The 21685-nt window shown below is 38.1% G+C and overlaps 1 protein-coding gene across 4 annotated transcripts in view; it reads left to right on the top strand.

Annotated features, from left to right (window-relative positions):
- The window catches only part of UBR1 (ubiquitin protein ligase E3 component n-recognin 1), a 143621-nt gene that overhangs the window by 117038 nt on the left and 4898 nt on the right, over positions 1-21685 (top strand). For 2 of the 4 annotated variants that reach the window (XM_013055459.2, XM_004751218.3), the window contains exons 40-44: positions 7865-7952; positions 8589-8722; positions 10625-10733; positions 11663-11719; positions 14067-14144. In XM_013055459.2, coding sequence (XP_012910913.1) covers positions 7865-7952; positions 8589-8722; positions 10625-10733; positions 11663-11719; positions 14067-14144 — 466 coding nt within the window. Of the gene's footprint in view, positions 1-7864; positions 7953-8588; positions 8723-10446; positions 10581-10624; positions 10734-11662; positions 11720-12388; positions 13070-14066; positions 14145-21685 lie in introns of those variants that run through there. The other 2 variants (XM_045067680.1, XM_013055460.2) reach the window with 2 other exon arrangements.

Genomic DNA, 21685 nt, shown 5'->3' with positions numbered 1-21685 from the left:
ATTGAGCCCCGCATTGGGTTTTCTACTCAGGAGATAACCTGCTTCCCCCTTCTTTCTGCTGGCCTCTCTGCCTACTTGTGATCTCTGTCTTTCAAACAATTAATAAAATCTTTAAAAAAAAAAAAGAAGGGCTCCTGAAAATTCAGGTAATTTAGAAAATAAATAATTAAAGTGACTTTAGAACAACGTCTAACAAAACTAAATACACATTTATTCATTAACCTACCAACTCTACTTCTAAGAATCTGTCCCAAAGCCATACTGGCAAAAATATGAAAGGATATATGCACATGATTATTCATTTGTGGTATTATTTGGAATAATAAAAACCCCAGAGATTGGTTGAATATCCTGTGGTATATGCATATAATGGAATTTTCTGCAGCCATACAAAGGAATGAGCAAGATCTACTGAAGAAGTAATCTCTAGGAGATACTTATTAAGAGTGAAAAAAGTAGGGTGCAGAACAGTAGTTGTAGTATAATGTCTTTGTGTAAGGTATTTTAGGTATATGTATCCATATATGTGCTTACATATATTCATATTTGCTTATATTTTTTATAAATGAAACAAAAGAAATATAAACCAAAAACTGAAGGGTTGCCTCTAGATAAGGTAGAGAGTCAGGGATTTGAGCAAAGACTCCTGTAAGTGTCTTTTTAATGTAATTGGTTTTTGTTTTTTTTTCTAAAATTCTATTTATTTATTTGGGAGAGAGAACACACAAGCATGGGGAGGGCTAGAGGGAGAGGGACAAACAGACTCCCTACTGAGTAGGGAGTCCTACATGAGACCCAATCCCAGGACCCCAGGATCCTGACCTGAGCTGAAGGCATATGAAGGCATACGAATGAGCCTCCCAGGCACCCCTAAAACACAGTATTTCAACTGTACTTCCCCAATAGGATATATTCTGACAATAAAAGAACTAACAAAAAAAATCGTTAAACTAAATTCATATTAGTGGTACAAAATGGTACTAAGTACTAGTATTGTTATTTTGAAATTATTTTAGGTAATTTTTAGGATAAACCAAGTTAAGTATTTGTGTAAATGTCACTGGGACCCAAGATTTTCAGTGTAGGAAAGAGGAGACTTAAGAATTAATTCAGAACTGTGCATTCTGAAGTATGCTTCAAGTAAAAGATGTTCTTTTTGGAAAAAAATTAACTGAGGGTACTAATTTAAAATAAAGCATTTCAGGGGCACCCTTACTGGCTCAGTCGTAAGAGCATGTGACTCTTGATCATGACTTCAAGCCCCACATGGGAGGGTAGAGATTACTTAAATAAATAAAACTTGAAAAATAAAATAAAGGGGTACATGGGTGGCTCAGTCGGTTAAGTATCTGCCTTCAGCTCAGGTCATGATCCCAGAATCCTGTGTCAGCCTCCCAGTTCAAAAGGGAGTCCGCTTCTCCCTCTACCCTTGCCCTTGAAGGGAAGTGCTCTCTCTCTCAAATAAATAAGATCTTTAAAAAAAAATAATAAAGTATATCAGAGGGGAGGTGTGTGGGGGAATGGGTGAAATAGGTGAAGGAGATTGAAAGTACACTTACAAGGTATAGAATTGTTGAATCACTGTATTGTACCTCTGGAACTACTACAATACTCTATGTTAACTATAATGGAATTAAAACTAAAAACTTAAAAGAATAAATTCAGAAAAGTTAAGTAAAAACCCGATAATTTCCCAGTCAAAATTCCAGCAAGTTATTATGTGGATATTGACAAACTGATTCTACAGTTTATATGAAAAGGAGAAAGATCCAGCATAGCCAACTCAGTACTAAAGGAGAAGAACAAAGTTAGAGGACTGACATTACCTGACTTCAGAACTTACTCTAAACCTACTGGAATCAAGACTGAAAAAAACAGACCAGTAGATTAGTGGACCAGCATAGAGAGCCCAAAAAAATCTGTATACATAAATATAGTTAATTGATCTTTGATGAAGGAACAAAGACAAATAGAGCCGAGATAACGTGATTTTCAACTAATGTTGCTGTAACAACTGGACACCCACATATGAGACAGAGACACACATCTTACAACCTTTGTGGAAGTTAACTAAAAATGGTTCACTAAAGAAAAAATGGTTGATATGCCTGAATGTAAAATATAAAACTATTAGAAGAGAATGTGTAGGAGAAAACCTAGATGACCGTGGGGTATGCAGTGACTTTTTAGATACAAGGCCAAAGGTAAAATCCATTAAAGAAATAATAAGCTGGACTTCATTACAATTAAAAACTTCTGTTCTGCAATGGACAGTGTTGAGAATGAAAAGACAAGCCACAGACTAAGAGAAAATATTTGCAAAAGACACATCTGAATAACTGTTCTATAAAATATACAGAGAACTGTTAATTCAACAATAAGAAAATAAACAACCTGATTAAAAATAAACAAAGGAGGGGCGCCTGGGTGGCTCAGTGGGTTAAGCCGCTGCCTTCGGCTCAGGTCATGATCCCAGGGACCTGGGATCGAGCCCCGCATCGGGCTCTCTGCTCAGCAGGGAGCCTGCTTCCTCCTCTCTCTCTGCCTGCCTCTCTGCCTGTTTGTGATCTCTCTCTGTCAAATAAATAAATAAAATCTTTAAAAAAAAAAAATAATAAATAAATAAAAAATAAACAAAGGACACCCAAAACCTTAAGATAGATTATCTTAGGAATAAACCTAACCAAGGAGGCAAAGAATCTGTACTCAGAAAACTATAAAGTACTCATGAAAGAAATTGAGGAAGACACAAAGAAATGGAAAAATATTCCATGCTCATGGATTGAAAGAACAAATATTGTGAAAATGTCTATGCCATCTAAAGCAATCTACACATTTAATGCAATCCCTATCAAAATACCATCCTTTTTTTTTTTTTTTCAAAGAAATGGAAAAAATAATCCTAAAATTTATATGGAACCAGAAAAGACCCTGAATAGCCAGAGGAATATTGGAAAAGAAAACCAAAGTTGGCAGCATCACAATTCCAGACTTCAAGCTCTATTACAAATCTGTAATCATCAAGACAGTGTGGTACTGACATAAAAACAGAAACACAGATCAGTGGAACAGAATAGAGAGCCCAGAAATGGACCCTCAACTGTATGGTCAACTGATCTTCGACAAAGCAGAAAAGAATATCCAATGGAAAAAAGACAGTCTCATTAACAAATGGTGTTGGGAAAATTGAACAGCCACATGCAGAAGAATGAAGCTGGACCATTTCCTTACACCACACACTAAAATAGACTCAAAATGGATGAAAAACCTCAACATGAGACAGGAATCCATCAAAATCCTTAAGGAGAACACAGGCAGTGACCTCTTCAACCTCAGCCACAACAACTTCTTCCTAGACACATTAACAAAGGCAAGGGAAGCAAGGGCAAAAATGAACTCTTGGGACTTCATCAAGATCAACACCTTTTGCACAGCGAAGGAAACAGTCAACAAAAACAAAACAAAGCCAAAAAAGGACAGAATGAGAAAAGATATTTGCAAATGACATATCAGATAAAGGGCTAGTCTCCGAAATCTATAAAGAACTTATCAAACTCAACACCCAAAGAACAAATAATCCAATCAAGAAATAGGCAGAAGACATGAACAGACATTTCTGCAAAGAAGACATCCAAATGGCCAAAAGACACATGAAAAAGTGCTCAACATCACTTGGCATCAGGGAAATACAAATCAAAACCACAGTGAGATACCACCTCACACCAGTCAGAATGGCTAAAATTACAAGTCAGGATACAACAGATGTTGGAGAGGATGCGGAGAAAGGGGATCCCTCCTACACTGTTGGTGGGAATGCAAGCTGGTACAGCCACTCTGGAAAATAGCATGAAGATTCCTCAAAAAGTTGAAAATTGAGCTACCCTACAACTCAGCAATCACTCTACTGAGTATTTACCCTAAAGATACAAATGTCATGATCCGAGGGGCACGTGCACCCCAATGTTTATAGCAGCAGTGTCCACGGTAGCCAAACTGTGGAAGGAACCTAGATGTCCATCAACAGATGAGTAGATAAAGAAGAAGGGATGGCTCGGTGGGTTAAGCCTCTGCCTTCAGCTCAGGTCATGATCTCAGAATCCTGGGATTGAGCCCCACATGGTGCTCTCTGCTCAATGGGGAGCCTGCTTCCCCCCCCCCACTCTCTGCTTGCCTTTCTGCCTACTTGTGATCTCTGCCTGACAAATAAATAAAGTCTTTTAAAAAAAATTTTTTTAAGATGTGGTGTATATATATATACAATGGAATATTATGCAGCCATCAAGAAAAATGAAATCTTGCCATCTGCAATGATGTGGATGGAACTAGAGGGTATTATGCTAAGCAAAATAAGTCAATCAGAGAAAGACAATTACCATATGATCCCTCTGATATGAGGAATTTGAGAGGCAGGGCAGGGGTTCGTAGGGAGAAGGGAGATAAAAATGAAACAAGATGGTACCGGGGAGGGAGACAACCCATAAGAGACTCTTTTTTTTTTTTTTTTAAAGCTTTTATTTATTTATTTGACAGCAAGAGAGCACAAGTAGGCAGAGAGGCAGGCAGAGAGAGAGAGAGGAGGAAGCAGGCTCCCTGCTGAGCAGAGAGCCCGATGCGGGACTCGATCCCAGGACCCTGAGACCATGACCTGAGCCGAAGGCAGCTGCCTAACCCACTGAGCCACCCAGGCGCCCCCCATAAGAGACTCTTAATCTCAGGAAACAAACTGAGGGTTGGTGGGGAGTGGGGAGAGAGATAGGGTGGCTGGGTGATGGACATTGGGGTGGGTATGTGCTATGGTGAGTGCTTTGAATTGTGTAAGACTAATGATTCACAGACCTGTACCCCTGATACAAATAATACATTGTATGTTAATAATAAGATAAAAATAAGCAAAAGACACCTCACTAAAGATGATCTACAGATGGCAAGTAAGCATATGAAAAGATGTTCAATATCACAAGTCATTAGGGAATTGCAAATTAAAATGAGATAGCATTACTCATCTATTAGAATAGTTAAAATCCAAAACACTGACAATGCTCAGTACTGGTGAGGATGTAGAGCAACAGGAATTCTCACTCATTGCTGAAAGGAATTCTGTGCCATTTTGAGATACAGTTTGGCACTTTCTTACAATACTAAACTACTCCTACCATATGATGCAGCAGTCATCTACCCAAATGAACTGAAAACCTGTGTCCGTACAGAAACCTACACACAGATGTTTGTAGCAGCTTTATTCATAATTTCCAAGATTTGGAAGCAACCACATGTTCTTCGGTGGGTGAATGAATAAATAAACTGTTGTACATCCAAGCAATGGAATATTTTTCAGTGCAGAAAGAAACAAGCCTTCAAACAATGAACAGGCATAGAGGAAGCTTAAATGTGTGATACTTCATGAAAGAAGCAAATCTGAAAAGGCTGCATACTGTGTGATTCCAACCATAATAGACCCTTGAATGACACAAGTTTGAACTGAGAGGGTCTACTCATATGGGTTTTTCTTTTATTAATAAATACAGTATAGTACTATAAATGTATTTTTTCTTACGATTTTCTTAAATTTTCTTTTCTCTAGCTTTATTCTAAGAATACAGCATATAACATATAAAATACACAACATGTAGCATGCATATATATATATATATATATATATAAAATACATATACAAATATGTTTTCCTGTCAATAGTAGCCTGTTCATAAGGTTTTTAGAGTGTCACAAGGTATGGGTAGGTTTTTGACTGTGCCAGGGTTTGGCACCCTTCGCCCCCAGTGTTGTTCAAGGGTTATATGTATATGACTTCTGGAAAAGGCAAAGCTTTGAAAACTGTAAAAGTATCCACAATTGCCAGAAGTTAGAGGAGAAAGTTGTGTGAATGGGCAGAGCAGAGAGTATTTTTAGGGCAGTGAAACTACTCTGTATGATGCTATAATAGTGGATACATGTTATTATATATTTGTGAAAACCTGTGGAATGTACAACACCAGGAATGAATCCTAATGGTAACTGTGGACTTTGGATAATAATGATGTGTCAGTAGAGGTTCATTGATTGTAACAAATGTACCACTCTAGTACTAGATGTCAATAGTCAGGGATAATGATGGATGTGTGGGGACAGCGAGTATATGGGAACTCTGTGCTTTCCTCTCAGTTCTGTAATCAAGCTAAAATTGCTTTAAGAAAATAAAATTTATTGGGGCACCTGGGTGGCTCAGTGGGTTAAAGCCTCTGCCTTCGGCTCAGGCCATGATCTCAGGGTTCTGGGATCGAGCCCCGCATAGGGCTCTCTGCTTGGCAGGGAGCCTGCTTCTTCCCTTCTCTCTCTGCCTGCCTCTCTGCCTACTTGTGATCTCTGTCTGTCAAATAAATAAATAAAATCTTTAAAAAAAAAAAAAGAAAAGAAAATTTATTAACTAAAAAAATTTTGTACATGGGTGTTTGCATTTGTCAAAACTCATCAAGTGGTATTTTTAATATTTGTATATTTCATTGCATATAAAATTTACCTCAGTCATGTACAGATATTGAACTATTATATTTAAATTGGAAATATCAATACGATAATGTATTTTCCTCTTTTTAAAAAAGTGTGTATTGGGTGCCTGGGTGGCTCAGTGGGTTAAAGCCTCTGCCTTCAGCTCAAGTCATGATCTCAGGGTCCTGGGATTGAGCCCCACATCGGGCTCTCTGCTCAGCGGGGAGCCTGCTTCCCCCCCCTCTCTCTCTGCCTGCCTTTCTGCCTACTTATAATCTCTGTCTGTCAAATAAATAAATAAAATCTTTAAAAAATAATAAAAATAAAACAATAAAAAAGTGTGTATTTCTTGGGGTGCATGGGTGATGCAGTCTGTCAAGCTTTGGCTGAGGTCATGATCCCAGTGTCCTAGGATCAAGTCCCGTGTTGGGCTCTCTGCTCAGCAAGGAGTCGGCTTTTCCTTCTCCCTCTGCTGCTCCCCCTGTTCACGCTCTATCTCTTTCTGTTTCTCTCACTGTCAAATAAATAAAATGTTTTTTAAAAACTCATTTATATCCTCTAAAAAAATAAAAAATATATTTTAAAAGTATATATTTCCTTAAGAGAGCCTAATTGGAAAGGAGAAAAACTAGCAATAGAACCAAAGTAAGAGACTCGGGGTAATTTTAGTTGTTGTCTTTGAGATGAATTAATGTGTATTTTTAAAAAAAGCATTTTTAAAGAGAACACTATTCAAATGAGCTGTAACCATCTGTCACATTGAACTACAAGGTTGGCATTTTTGTCCCCCTTTTAATATAGTAAAACTAAAGTTCAGAGAATTTAAGTGCTTACCCAGAGTTTTAACGTAAGTTGGGTGAGTTAGCAATTGCTGGAGAGGTTTAGGATGGTTCTCCTTAAGGACAGATTAATGGAGAAAAATTACCTTAGAAGTTTCTTTTTAATGTGTTTCATTGCTTGAGCATAAAGTCAGGACAGCAATGTACTTCCCTTTCTAGAGGCTGAATTTCTACCTGTTACCTAAGACTCCTAGGAACCCAGAGCAGATGACCACTGATTTATTTACTTGGTCATATTATATGATGTGATATTATATGATAAAGTAAACTTTATCAGAATATTAGGTGGAGACATAAATAGGGCAAAATCACATATTTGTTAAACATCCATGTGATTCTGCCCTATTTATGTCTCCACCTAATACTCTGATAAAGTTTACTTAACAGTTTTAATCTTTAAAATCAGCTATTTAGATCGAGAACAAGGAAAAGAACCTCAGTTGAGCTGACATTGTTTATTATCCTGGAACCATGAAATTGAAGTCTAATTTATACATTGAATAGCATATTCATAGATTGATCTTTCAGAATTTCTTTTTCAGAACTTCCCCTTGCTCAAGTTCAAGAAGAGAGTGAAGAGGCTCGTTCTGCATCTTCTTTCTTGGCAGAAGTTTCTCAATACACAAATGGGTGAGTAGCAGTCCTTTGGTCCAGCCTATTTGAGTGTTGTTTTAATAATTCAACCTATTAGGGGCGCCTGGGTGGCTCAGTCAGTTGGGTGTCTACCTTTGGCTCTGGTCATAGGATTGAGCCCCACGTCTGGGCTTCCCCCTCAAAGAGGAGTCTGCTTCTCTCTCTCTCTCCCTTTGCCTCCCACCCCCCGCTCATGTTCTCTCTCTCTCTTTCTCAAATAAATAAGTAAAATCTTTAAAAAAATAAAAATAATTCCACCTCTTAGGTCACTTGTTTGGCAGAGTAACTTTCGAACAATTTTAATTCCAGTTTTTAAAAATCAGTTAAGGGCTTTTGAAATAACAGGTACCCATTTGTTTCTGAGACTGAGACAAGTTTGGACACATCTTCACTCTTATAAAAAATGAAGATAGTAGTTATTTGCTTTAGAAATCTACATGGTAAAAGATGCAAGATTTATGGTTTTCTTTAGGAAACTTTTAGGTTTTAAGATGAAAGCTACTGCCAGTTAAATGTTTTGTATTAAATGGATAAAAAATATTTAAATATTTAGCAATGTTTTTTAAAAGAGGATGTGTCTAGAATTTTAGTCTGATTACTATTCTGTTCTTTTCTGGAATTATTGCCTCTTAGCTGCATTGGCTGTGGTGTTCCTGGCTGGTATTTGTGGGCCTCACTGAAGAATGGCATCACCCCTTACCTTCGCTGTGCTGCATTGTTTTTCCATTATTTACTTGGAATAACTCCACCTGAAGAACTGCTAACCAGTAAGTAGGAAGATGAAATCTCAGAGTAGTAAATAAGGGATTTTTTCCCCTTATCTTCAACCTCAGAAATATAAAGTGGGGACAGGCAAAACCACTTGTCTATCCCCTGTCTCTTCAGTCAGTGCTCACTCCTAGCATATGTGCGCCTGCTGTGGTTTAGGTTAAAAGTGAGACCAAAAATGAGATTAGCCTCATACTATGCAAAACCTACTCATGGTTCCTCTCTAGGTCTAGTTTATGTATTTGAGCTTATAAAATGCACACAAAATATTTCAGAAAGGATATGCAAAAAATTAGAAACATTGGTACCTTTAGGGAAGAGAATATTTTAGCTAAGTAGAGGGAAAACATTTCTGTATACTCTGTTATTTGAATTTTGAACATATGACTTATAAAAGAACTAAAGTGCTGCGAGGAGACTCCTGTTGGAACAAACCAAGGACACACATTATCTGAGTAACAATCATGTCCTTTTTTTACTTGCCTTTAATCTAGATTAAAGTAGACAAGACTTCCTTGTAGCTTTGTGTAGGTAAAATTCAGAACATTTGTATATTTTAAGCATCACCAGAATTGTCAGAGTTGTGCTTTTGTCTGTTGAGATTAAGCTGAACAGCTCAGCTTTATTGGCTCTCAGCTTTTTCTTGAACTCAGTTCAGTAGGGCTTACTTGATCTAGGTTTGTTATGGCTCTATATACAGGCATACCTTGTTTTATTGTGCATGACTTTGCTTTGCAGATACTGTGTTTTTTACAAATTAGAGGTTTGTGGCAAGTGTGTGGTAAGCAAGTCTGTCAGCACCATTTTTCCAACAGCATTTGCTCACTTCATGTCTGTGTCACATTATGATTATTCTTGCAATAGTTCAAATTTTTTCATTATTGTATTTGTGACTGTGACCTGTGGTGATTGATTATGACTAGCTGAAAGCTCAGATGATGGTTAGCATTTTTAGCAGTATTTTTTTATTTATGTCTGTACCTTGTTGTTTTAGACCTAATGCTATTGCACACTAAATAGACTACAGTCTAGTAGAAACATAACTTTAATATGCCCTGGGAAACCGGAAATTCACTTGACTTGCTTCACTGCAATGCTGGCTTTATTGTGGTGGTCTGGAACCAAACCCACAATTATCTCCATGATATGCCTGTAAATGGGGGGCTACTTTCCAAGTAGTTGCCCATACAGATCTGTTGTTTCCATTTAGAAAAGCATGTATTAATTTATCTAGTTGGTGCTATAATACAACAGTGAGTAAGATTAAGTCTTTTATTGGGAGGAGACTAAATGTATACAAACAGATACATGTAAGTGGTGATGAGTGCAACCAAGAAAAATAAAGCAGGTCAAGGGGATAGAGAGTGCTGGGCTGGAATAATATGTTTCATAGATAGTCATGGAAGACTTCTCTTTGAGGACACATTGAGCAAAGAGACATTGAAATAAAGATGGGGTTGAACTGGACAGAGAGTTGAAGGAAGAGTATTCCTAAGCAGAAGGAACACTAAATGCAAAGCTTTGCTTGACATCATCAAAGAATAATAAAAAGATGAGTGTAGCTGAAACATAATGAACAGGGTGAGGGTGAACCCCTTTATAAGCTCAAGTACAAGAGATGAACCTCATCTCTTACATGAGGTTCAAGAGGCAGCCAGGGACAGCTTAGGAAGGGCCTTTATTGCCATGATAAGGACTTTGTGTTTTTTGCCTTGTGGTGGAGTGGCATTGGATAAACCTCATCAGGAGAATGAATCAGATTTGCATTTTGAAAGGATCACTGTGGCTTGTCTCCAAGTTTTATGGAGTATAGAAATGAACATAAACAATGAAGAACTCTATCCATAGGTTGACCAGGTAAGAATAATGTGTTTATTAAATGTATTTTTATTCTCTTGCAGATTCTGCAGAAGGAGAGTACGGTGCACTCTGTAGCTATCTGTCTTTACCCACAAATTTGTTCCTACTTTTTCAGGAATATTGGGATACTGTAAGACCCCTCCTCCAGAGGTACTATAAGAGTAAAATATCATTGATGGGTCATTATATAGTTTGGAAATTTTAAATTAAAATTATATGCTAAGTTTCTAGATTGATTAGACTTGATTGAAGTGGGTTAACAAAAAAAAATAGGAGATTCCTAATTCACACATTCAGTGAGTTAGAGAGAAGTCCAGCAGCCATGGCAGCTGGACTTTCCACTTGTCCCACCATGATTACCATTTCTTGTACTCCTCTTCCCCGCAGCGGCCATTTCTTGCCAGTATCCACCACTGACCCCAGCGGGGTAATAATACCCCGACTTCCTTTTTTTCCTCCAGCCTGGGAGAAGTGGTGGCTTACTATTATTGGCTGATCTTTGGATTGCCTTGCTTTTTTTTGGCAAAAAAGGTTGGGTTCCCAGCCCTTCTGTCATCTTTATTACCAATTCCTGGTATTAAATTCCTTTTTCAGAATGGTTTCTGTTTTTCTAGCAAGACCTTGATTGATTAGCCCTTTTAAAAAAAGATGAATGGGGCATTTGGGTGGCTCAGTCAGTTAGGCATCTGCCTTCAGCTCAGGTCATGATCCTAGAGTCCTAGCATTGAACCCCATATCAGGCTCCTGCTCAGGAGCCTGCTTCTCCCTCTTCTTCCTGCCTGTGCTCTATCTTGCTATCTCTGTCTCTCTCTCTCTCTCTCTTTTTCTCTCAAATAAACAAATAAAATCTTCAAATAAATTAATTAATTAAATTTAAAAGAGGTGAATAAAAGAAAGGGGGGAAATAAACAGGCACAAAAATGAAGGAAAGAAAAGCCAAGAGATAAGATGTGACAGAGAAGTCTAACAGAGGCAACATGGGAAGAAGGGACAGAAGGATTTGGAGTGGGTGGCTCATGGATGAAGACTGTGCTGAAGTAGTGACGACCTGTTTTCTTTTCTCTTGGCTCCCCATATAGGTGGTGTGCAGATCCTGCATTACTAAACTGTTTGAAGCAAAAAAGCACTGTAGTCAGGTTGGTTTTCCTTCTCAATCTTTTCCCCCCATCTACAGGTTGTGTTTCCAAAAGTAGTTGCTTTGTGGAACATGCAGTCCAGTCTTTCTTCTTCATTCTCACTCAGTACATTGTTTCCCTATGTTTCTTTTAAGTCTTTGCCAGAAATTGGATTCTTCCTACAACTGATTTTTTTCTTGGAGTGGCTATCCTTTCCCTCTTAAATTGTTTTATTCCACTAGCTCCTCTTCCTTAAGCTCTAATACTTATTAAAAGGCACAGGAGGAGATGGCATTTTGGAGCTGCCAGTTTATTAAAATAAAAAAATAGTAACAGTATTACAACACTCCACTTTTTTCCTTTTGAGAATAGAGTAAGATATAAATAGAACTGTTCCCTCTTCCCCTTCCCTTCTGATCTATATACTTAAAGACTACCCAACAAAACTGTTCCTCAGCCCCCAACTGTTACAGCTTAATCAGAATCCACCTCTTCCTCAAAGACTAATTCAAATGTGACCTCCTCCTGCAAGTCTGCTCTAGTAATATGCTCTCAGATGTGTGTGCATGTGTGCCTGCCAGCACTACAAAGCACTCAACAGTAAACTCAGGGCCCAGACTGCATGCTTATTTTCTTTGTATCCTCTCCAAGGCCTTTTTATGTTATATATGTGTCTAATTTTTATTCCAGTTGAATTGCATCAGTAAACAAGCAGAGGAATTGACCCCCAACCTTACATGCTGACATCAGTAACTGTTTTCTCATGGCTAAACCAAACATTGTGACACAATGAGTATTTGCCACCTTCTTTTCTCATCTTTCTTACCCCTCAAACTTCCTTCCCCATATTCTACCTGCTCCTTAACCCAACTTTAGTGATTTAGAGATTACAGATCCAGCTTTTATAAGTTCGATACAGTAGTATACAGTAGTATACAGTATACAGTAGTATTCACATCACCAAGAAAAGAGAATAGAGAGAAAAGTTTAAAAGATGAGTACATGTTTTAAAACTGTTAATCTCACACAGTTTTTCCTTTATTTCAGTTCATTGTGTGCCTTTTAGACACCTACTATTTCCTCAGCATGGTGCTAAAATACTTTGGGAGAGTTAAAAGACCTAACACATACAGCTTTTTGGTCGTGGGTAATTTATAATCTAATTATGTACATAAACTAAAGACATAAAATTAAATAGTATATGTATGAATATACTGTTAATGCTATAGAAATTTAAAGAGTAAAATATTCTTAATGATACACAGTTAGTCTTAGAGGAGATAATTTTTAGCTAAACATAGAAGGAATTAGAGAATTTAAGTTAATTGGGGGTCACCTGGGTGGCTCCGCTGTTCAGTGTCTGCCTTCAGCTTGGATCATGATCTCGGGGTCCTAGAATCAAGCCCCACATCAGGGTCCACCCTCAGCAGTGAGTCTGCTACCTCTGTGATCTCTCCCACTTTCCCTTTCTCTCTAATAATAACAATAATAATAATAATAATAATAAAGAATTTAAGGTGATTGGGATTTGAGGATAGAATTTCCACATGATTCACATGACGTTTCCAGGGCATATGTGTAAGGCTTTTATCGTATCTGTATTGTATGGTAAGAATGAATAATAATATTTGCAAACATGTTATCAAGTACTAAGTATTTTATATTCCACTTCAAGATCTTATTAAGTCCTCAATAGCTGTGAGCTTCTTCCATACTATTATTTATATTTAACATTTCTTAAATCAGCATGAGTCTTTATATTTTTCTCCCCCCATCACCTCAGAAATGTGTTATTAAATTGATGATATATCTTATGACTGAGAAAGGATAATATATCCATCCTCTATTTACAGACCAGGAAATATAGGCTAAAGTTCAGTGACTTGTCAGGTATAAGAATTTAGGATTTGTAGCGAGGTTTATCTGATTTCAGATGAAATCTGTGAGTTTTTTTGTGGGGTTTTTTTTTTTCACTTTATAGTCCTTTTTTCTGTGTTCCTCCATCTTTCTATCTCTCTCTCTGCCTCCTACATTTAATGAGGAGTGCCTATGTATTAGTCATGAAGTCTGTGTTCTTAACAACATCTTTATGTTACCTTCCTAGCTATCATGGAAATTTGGCTAGAACATTTAGTCTTAGGAAATAGTGGGATTTGAGTTTGGAAAGGAAACCAGATGATGAAAAATTTGAAATTCTAGGCCAAAAAACTTGGATTTAATGTAGTCAACAGGAGGAATTACTGTGGGTTTCAAGTATGGATCCTTTTGTTATTTTTAAAATACTTGGCCTTCTATTACTTGGTCAATTTTTTTTTAACATGGGCTTATTTACTCAGAAGTAAAATTGTCTTTCAAATTATGTTTCTAGATACCCTAGAAAAAGAAATAGTTTGATAGAGCTTCCTGATGACTATAGCTGCCTCCTAAATCAAGCTTCTCATTTCAGGTAAGAAGAAATATATTTCTAAAAAATTTTTAAGCTTGCAATTGATATGTATCACCACTAGCAAACTTTTTTTAAAGTGACCACTGAGCATCCTCTATAACAGTGGTTGTCAGTTTCTTTCTTATTATTGAGGTGAGAACCATAAAACAAACAATTAATGATGATAAATTAGTGATGAGTACAATTCAGTGCTGTTTAGTGTATTCACAGTGTTGTGCAACCACCACCTCTCTCTAGTTTCAAAACTTTTTCATCACGCCAGAGAAATCCTTGTATCCACTAAGTAATCACTCCCCTTTTCCCTCTTTCCCAATCCCCTGGTAACCAGTAATCTGCTTCCTGTCTCTATGGATCTGCCTATTCTGGAGTCTGAGAAAAGGAGTCAGATAAAAGGAGTCACATAATATGTGACCTTTTGTGTCTGGCTTCTTTCACTTGGTATAGTTTTTGAGGTCATTTATGTTGTAGTATGTATTCAGTCCTTTCTTGGCTAAATTAATATTCCACCATAGGGGTACCTGGTTGACTTAGTCAGTGGATCATGCAGCTCTTGATCTTGGGGTTGTGAGTTTGAGCCCCATGTTAGGTGTAGAGATTATTTAAAAATAAAGCCTTGGGGCGCCTGGGTGGCTCAGTGGGTAAAGCCTCTGCCTTCAGCTCAGGTCATGATCCCAGGGTCCTGGGATCAAGCCCCACATCGGGCTCTCTGCTCAGCGGGAGCCTGCTTCCCCCTTTCTCTCTGCCTGCCTCTCTGCCTACTTGTGATCTCTGTCTGTCAAATAAATAAATAAAATCAAAAAAAAAAATAAAGCCTTAAAAATAATAATAACAATATTCCATTGTATGTATAAACCAGAGTTTATCTGTTTATCCATTGATGAGCTTTTAGGTTGTTTCCTCCTTTTGACTATTAAGAATAATGCTACCCAATGTCCACAATAGCCCAACTATGGAAAGAACCTAGATGTCCATCAACAGATGAATGGATAAAGAAGATGTGGTTATATATACAATGGAATACTATGCAGCCATCAAAAGAAATGAAATGTTGCTTTTTGCAACGATGTGGATGGAATTAGAGGGTATTTTGCTGAGCAAAATATGATCTCCCTGATATGAAGAATTTGAGAGGCAGTGTGGAAGGCTAGGGGGTAGGGATGGAAAAAATGAAACAAGATGGGATTGGGAGAGAGACAAACCATAAGAGACTCTTAATCTCACAAAACAAACTGAGGGTTGCCAGGGGAAAAGGGGTAGGGGAGAGGTGGTTGGGTTGTGGACATTGGGAAGGGTATGTGCTATGGTGAGTGCTATGAAGTGTGTAAACCTGGCGATTCACAGACCTGTACCCGTGGGGCTAATAATATATTATACGTTAACAAAAAATTAAAAATTAAAAAAAAAAAGAATGCTACCATTAACATTCATGTACAAGTTTCTATGTGGACATATGTTTTCATTTCTCTTGGGTATATATTCCTAGAAGTAGAATTACTGGGTCATTATGATAATTCTGTGTTTAAATCTTTGAGTAGGGGCGCCTGGGTGGCTCAGTGGGTTAAACCTCTGCCTTCGGCTCAGGTCATGATCTCAGGGTCCTGGGATCGAGTCCCGCATCGGGCTCTCTGCTCAGCAGGGAGCCTGCTTCCTCCTCTCTCTCTCTGCCTGCCTCTCTGCCTACTTGTAATCTCTCTCTGTCAAATAAATAAATAAATCTTTTTAAAAAATAAATAAATAAATAAATCTTTGAGTAGCCACTAAACTGTTTTCCATAATTAAACCAGTTTATATTCCCATCAACAATATAAGTGGACTCCTGTTTTTCATATCCTTGTCAACACTTGTTGTTTTCTATTTTTTAAATGAAAACTATCCTAGTGAGTATAAAATGGTAGCTCATTGAGGTTTGATACACATTTTCTTAATGACCACTTATGTTAAACATCTTTTCATGTCCTTGTTGGACATTTGTGTAGTTCTTTGGAGAAATGTCTGTTTAAGTCCTTTACCCTTCTTGCATTGGACTGTTTTGTTGTTGAGTTGTAAGACTATATTGAAGGGGAGGAAAACTCTTCCTTTCTTTCCTCTGGGTTCTTTAGCCAAATAATTAAATTGACATAAGACAGATTAAGAGGAGAAAAGTTTAATTTTGCATATGTGGGAGCTCATAGAAATACAAGACTCAAAGAAATGACTGGGTTTATATCTTTTAGTCAAAGAAACAGTTTTTTGTGAAGATTTGACAAAACAAAGGGGTTTAGGCATGGAGTAACAAATTAATGAAGAAGTAAGAGAGTTTGTTTATACAGCCTTCTTTCTTTTTAATTTTTTAAAGATATTTTTTATTTGTTTGACAGAGAGGGGGCGGTTCACAAGTAGGCAGAGAGAGAGAGAGAGAGGGAAGCAGGCTCCCCGCTCCCCACTCAGGCTCCCCACTCAGCAGAGTGCCCAATGCGGGGCTCGATCCCACAACCCCGGGATCATGACCTGAGCCAAAGGCAGAGGTTTTAACCCACTGAACCACCCAGGAGCCCCTATATAGCCTTCTTGAACTTGAATTCCCTATCTCTGGTGGTAAGGGTACTTTCTATGCTTCTGGTATAGGGAGGATACCTTCACACGGGAGACTTATATGGTCAGAGTGTCCTTTTTGCACCTGCTGTTTCTTAAGTAACTTTAATTCAAAATAATCAATATGCCAAAGTGGCATGTTTTGGGATGGCCTCTTCTGTTCTCTTTCAGTATAATCTGGATATTCAGCACTTATCAGATTTTTATTTCGCAAATATTTTCTTCCATTCTATAGGTTGTGTTTTCACATTCTTCATAATGTTTTCAATATGTAAATGTTAATTTTAGGGGTACCTGGGTGGCTCATTCCTTAAGCGTCTCCCTTCAGCTCAAGTCATGATCCCAGTGTCCTGGGATGGAGCCCCGCTTTGGGCTCCCTGCTCAACGGAAGCCTGCTTCTCCCTCTCACTCCCCCCTTGTGTTCCCTCTCTTGCTGTGTCTCGGTCAAATAAATAAATAAAATTTTTTTTAAGTTCATTTTACCTATTCTTTTGTTTGTTTCTTGTGTTTTTGGTGTCAAAACTAAAAATCCATTGCCAGATCTGAGGTCATGAAGGTTTACCCCTTTGTTTTCTTTGAATAGTTTTGTAGTTTTAGCTTTATGTTTAGACTGTGGGTTTGTTTTGGGGGTTTGGTTTTTTTTTTAAGATTTTATTTATTAGAGAGAGAAAACAAGCAGGAGTGGGAGAGGGAGAAGCAGGCTTCCCGCTGAGCAGAGAGCCTGATATGGAACTTGATCCCAGGACCCTGGGCTCGTGACCTGAGGTGAAGGCAGAGGTTTAACTGACTGAGCCACCCAGGTACTCCTAGACTGTGGATTTGTTTTGAGTTAATTTCTGGAATAAGACAGGAGGTCCAACTTCATTCTTTCTTTCATATGGTTTCCAATTATCCCAGCACCATTTTTTAAGAGTTTGGATAATCTTGGTACCCATGTTGAAAATCAATTGGTCATGGATGTTTGGGTTCCTTTCTAAATTCTAAGGTCTATTTGGTCTATTTGTCTGTACTGGTGCTAATACCACACTTTTAATTACCATGGCTATATAGTAAGTTTTGAAATTATAACATGCCGCCTTTCCAACTTTTTCTTTTTCAGTGTTGCTTTGACTGAGAATAGGTCATACTTTTCTGCTTCTTTGTAAGCTGTTAGTTTTGTTGAGAATGGGACATTTTTATTATTGTAGTGGCTCTGTAAATCAAAATCTACCTCATTCCCAAGAATTGTCACTGTTGCTTGATAAAGGCTTCAGGTGTCTCTTTAGTGACTTTTCCAAACTGTTTTTGTTTTTTGCAAAGACTGTGTTCCTTTTTGTGTATCCACTAAAGTCTCTGTTCCATTATCTCTGCAGTCAGCCAGGAACTGACAAGATTTCCTTAAATTTCTGTATCCAACAAGAAAAGTGAAGAGAAGAAAAAAATATAAAGAATATCCTGTCTCTTTAAATTCCCTCTACCATCACTGCAGAGAAAGTCACTTTAGTCCAGGGGTTGAAACAATGGCCAGTATCTCTGTCAGCCTTCCAGTAAACTGCCAGGTAGAACTAAACCCACAAGCATGATTTTTGAGGACATCATCTCTATTACCCATCATGGCACCAGCAAGCCACACCGGAATTATGGGCAGCCACCCCCATAGCTACCTGCTATAGGGCTGGGAGTTAGGAGGTGGTAGTCATATAACACAAAAAGCCAAAATTCATTGAAACTTAACCAGCCTCTTTCTTTGTTAAGCCCTCCTGTGGATGCTGCAAGTGTTCACCTAGATTCCAAGTTCCAAAATAGTTGCTTCAGGCAGTTCTTGCCAGATCAATAGTTGTATTATAGAAGAAACAATTCCCAGAGCTTGGAGCTTGATACTCTACCATGTTCTAGAATATCTCCCCACAACTTTTTTTTAAAGCTATAGGAGCCTTTTTTTTTTTTTTAAGCACTCTAAGAATCATCATTTATTCCTGTATCTTTTAACAGTGTGCTACTGTAGAATTGTGGTCAGCACATCTGTCAGCTGAAATAAACTGTTTTCAACTTCATAAACAAATAATTCTCTTAGAAATATCTTTTATACATGTGTCGTTAAGCACTGTTATATGTGCATTAGAGTGAGGTGACCACATCCTCACTGAAATAACACTGAAGAACCCTTGTTTGTGCAAGCCAAATCTTATATGAAATCTTATTAGACAGCAAAACAAGTAATAGCATTGTGGCTCAGGTTTAAGCCTGGGTACTAGAGAGACAAGTACACCACCTTAGCCTTTTTTGATACTTGTTCCCCTCTACCTCAGTCAAAATAAATGCCACACTAACGCAGTGTTTCTCAGACTTTATTTTATCTTCCTCTTCCCTTTCACTGATTGCTTTAAAAAAAAATCTGGATGATAAAGACTGGTAAGAAGTACAATAAACAAGTTACATTGTACTCGTTATGAATATCATATATGAATTACCTGTTAGTTACTTTTATAAGAAAACAGCATGAGCTTAAACACATGATTCTATATGATAAAGTAATGTCATATTGTTGGGTCCCCCAATAATGGGCCCATGGTCAAAGGAGGGAGACTGATACAAAGCGAAGGTCAAGCAAAGCTTTATTTCGCACCAAGCATCAAGAATCAAACAGACCGTCAAACAAACCGGTCAGGGCCGCCCCTTAAATAGAGGGCAACCCCTCCCTGCCTCATAGACTAACTTTTATAGAACAAAGACCATGTGGTTGACCCTGGCCACACACAGGTGGCGAATGAGATTGTAACACAGAAAGCTGCACAGTCATGCTAGGTCACACACGGGTGGCCAACTGAACTACAATTTACCCTGTAGTAGACATTTGAACTAGCCTATCACCTTGGTCAGAATTGGCGCCCAAAAGGCGGGGCCCGCACTCCTTGGTAGCTAGGGAGACAGTATGCAGGCTCTACTGATTGGATGTCTCCCCATGACTCACCTCATCCCTGCATTTAGGCTATTATCTCCACCTGAACTGACCCACCCTTGTCTTTGGGCTTTATTACCTAGGACTGGTTTCCCAGACTTGCTTTTAAGTAAGTTGCGGGGGGGTGTCAGTTTAAATTTTACTGCATAAACAACAAAATGGCTGTTCAACCGAGGTGGTGCTGCTCTGGCTAAATAGGCCCTTACAATATAACATTAACAGTTCACACTTACCTTGCTATAATATGATGTAAGTTATTCAAATAACATAAATTCATGAGCTGCACGCCACCAATGTAATGCCCCTGGATGGAGAAGTTATATTCATGTCTGCCTTAGCCATTGGTGTGTGAATATTTCATATTTGAATCACAATAGTAATTGATGCAGTTATGTATCCTTGACATTCAGGTGGCATCACACCACCACCCATAGCAAACCAGATTAATAGTGATGACATGAAATTAGCAGTAATTTGTAATTAAAAGGCAAGAATCTCAGTCTGAAAATCAAAGCCTAGTCAAGACTTTATTGATGATGTATGGTAATAGAGCATCTTGCTTTGCAAATGGCAGGAATTCCAAAGCTCAGTTAGGAGTTCTGTAATATTAAGCATTGTACAGCAGCCAGACTTCTTAATAAATTTAATTAGAGCTCTCAGAAAACACAAAGAACTCTTAAATTTTGTTTCAAGGATATCAGTTAATAATTCTAATGAACTGCCTTGGCGGACAAAGTGACTATTGTAGTCCTTAGTCATATGTTAAATAACTTGCTGTCATTTGAAGGAGCAAAGAAAGGGATTGCAGTTGATTATAATTTTGAGGGTTTGAAGAGCCCTTATGTGGCCTCTGAGAATCACTGATCTCTAAAATGATTAGGGAAATTGTCTCATTCTGTTACAACCCTTTCTTTGAGCCCTGAGCCAGGGACTTTAATGGGTCCAGCAGGGGCTTGGGCAGCCCATACTCTCTCTCTTGTACTAGATACAATTGATCTTGGTTTTAGTTCCATGTTGTTTGTCCCATGCAGATTAGGTTCAACCACCTAAAGAAATGGCTGAGCCATTCACCTCTCAGCCCTTAAAACATGAGCTAGATGGTTTCAGAAATTGCATCCAAAATGCAGTGATTCAAAATGCAGCTCCAAATGCAGTGATTCTCCTAATCTTAGGGCTGTATTGCTATCACAGAATCCCAGTGAATAGGTAAATCCCAGTGTTAAGGAGTATCACTGTTGGCTCCTAGAAGGATCTGAGGAGAGTGTTAGTCACTAATCACAGTGAAAATCCCTCTGGATGATACTACATACTGGTTTTAAGTAAAGTGAAAATAAATCTTATGATCTCTTCCAGTTCTTTGTCACCACCAGTTTCCATTAAGACTGAGCCATTTCTACTGTAGGAGGGTCAGCTGCCCCAGTTACTATACTTTAGGTATCACCCCTTTTTTCTTCTGTAGGGTATTAGTGATAGGACTCAGCCATCCTGCACTAAGTGAAAGATTTTGGCTTTATCCAAAAAGAGCTAAAATTGTGTTCTTCCCTCTGGAAGTGAAAATAGTCTCCTCACCTCCCAGAGAAAGGAGTGGAATACCTGTGCACAGAGTCCTTCTGCTCCTATGTAGACAGTAGTCGTTTTATATCTTACCTGAGAAATGAGGGATCAGAGAATAAACTGTTAATGCCTTATTGGAGATGGAGGTTCTTTTGATGTTCTTTATTCTGACCCCATTTTAGGCCTCAATGGATCTCAGCTTACTGGTTGCATTTATTTATCGCTCCCCAAATAAAGGAATTCTTAATGTTTCTAATATGTCCATTAGAAGGCAGAGATAGGAGTGTAGAAAGCTTCTTTTTTTTTTTAAAGATAGCATTATCACTTTAATTCGGAGAGTGATACCTCTCTTTGAGGGGCATTACAGCAAGGCTCTAGCATGCTTCTGTGTAAAATGGTAAATCTCAGCGTACTGCTTGGTTCAAGCAAGTCAACTCTGTCACTTTTTCCTTCCTAAGGACTTGCTTTGTTTCCCAGA

Source organism: Mustela putorius, unplaced genomic scaffold (genome assembly GCF_011764305.1).
Source record: "Mustela putorius furo isolate JIRA1106 unplaced genomic scaffold, ASM1176430v1.1 tig00003898_pilon_pilon_pilon, whole genome shotgun sequence".
Taxonomy (NCBI): domain Eukaryota; kingdom Metazoa; phylum Chordata; class Mammalia; order Carnivora; family Mustelidae; genus Mustela; species Mustela putorius.
This window is presented reverse-complemented; position numbering and strand designations above follow the sequence as displayed.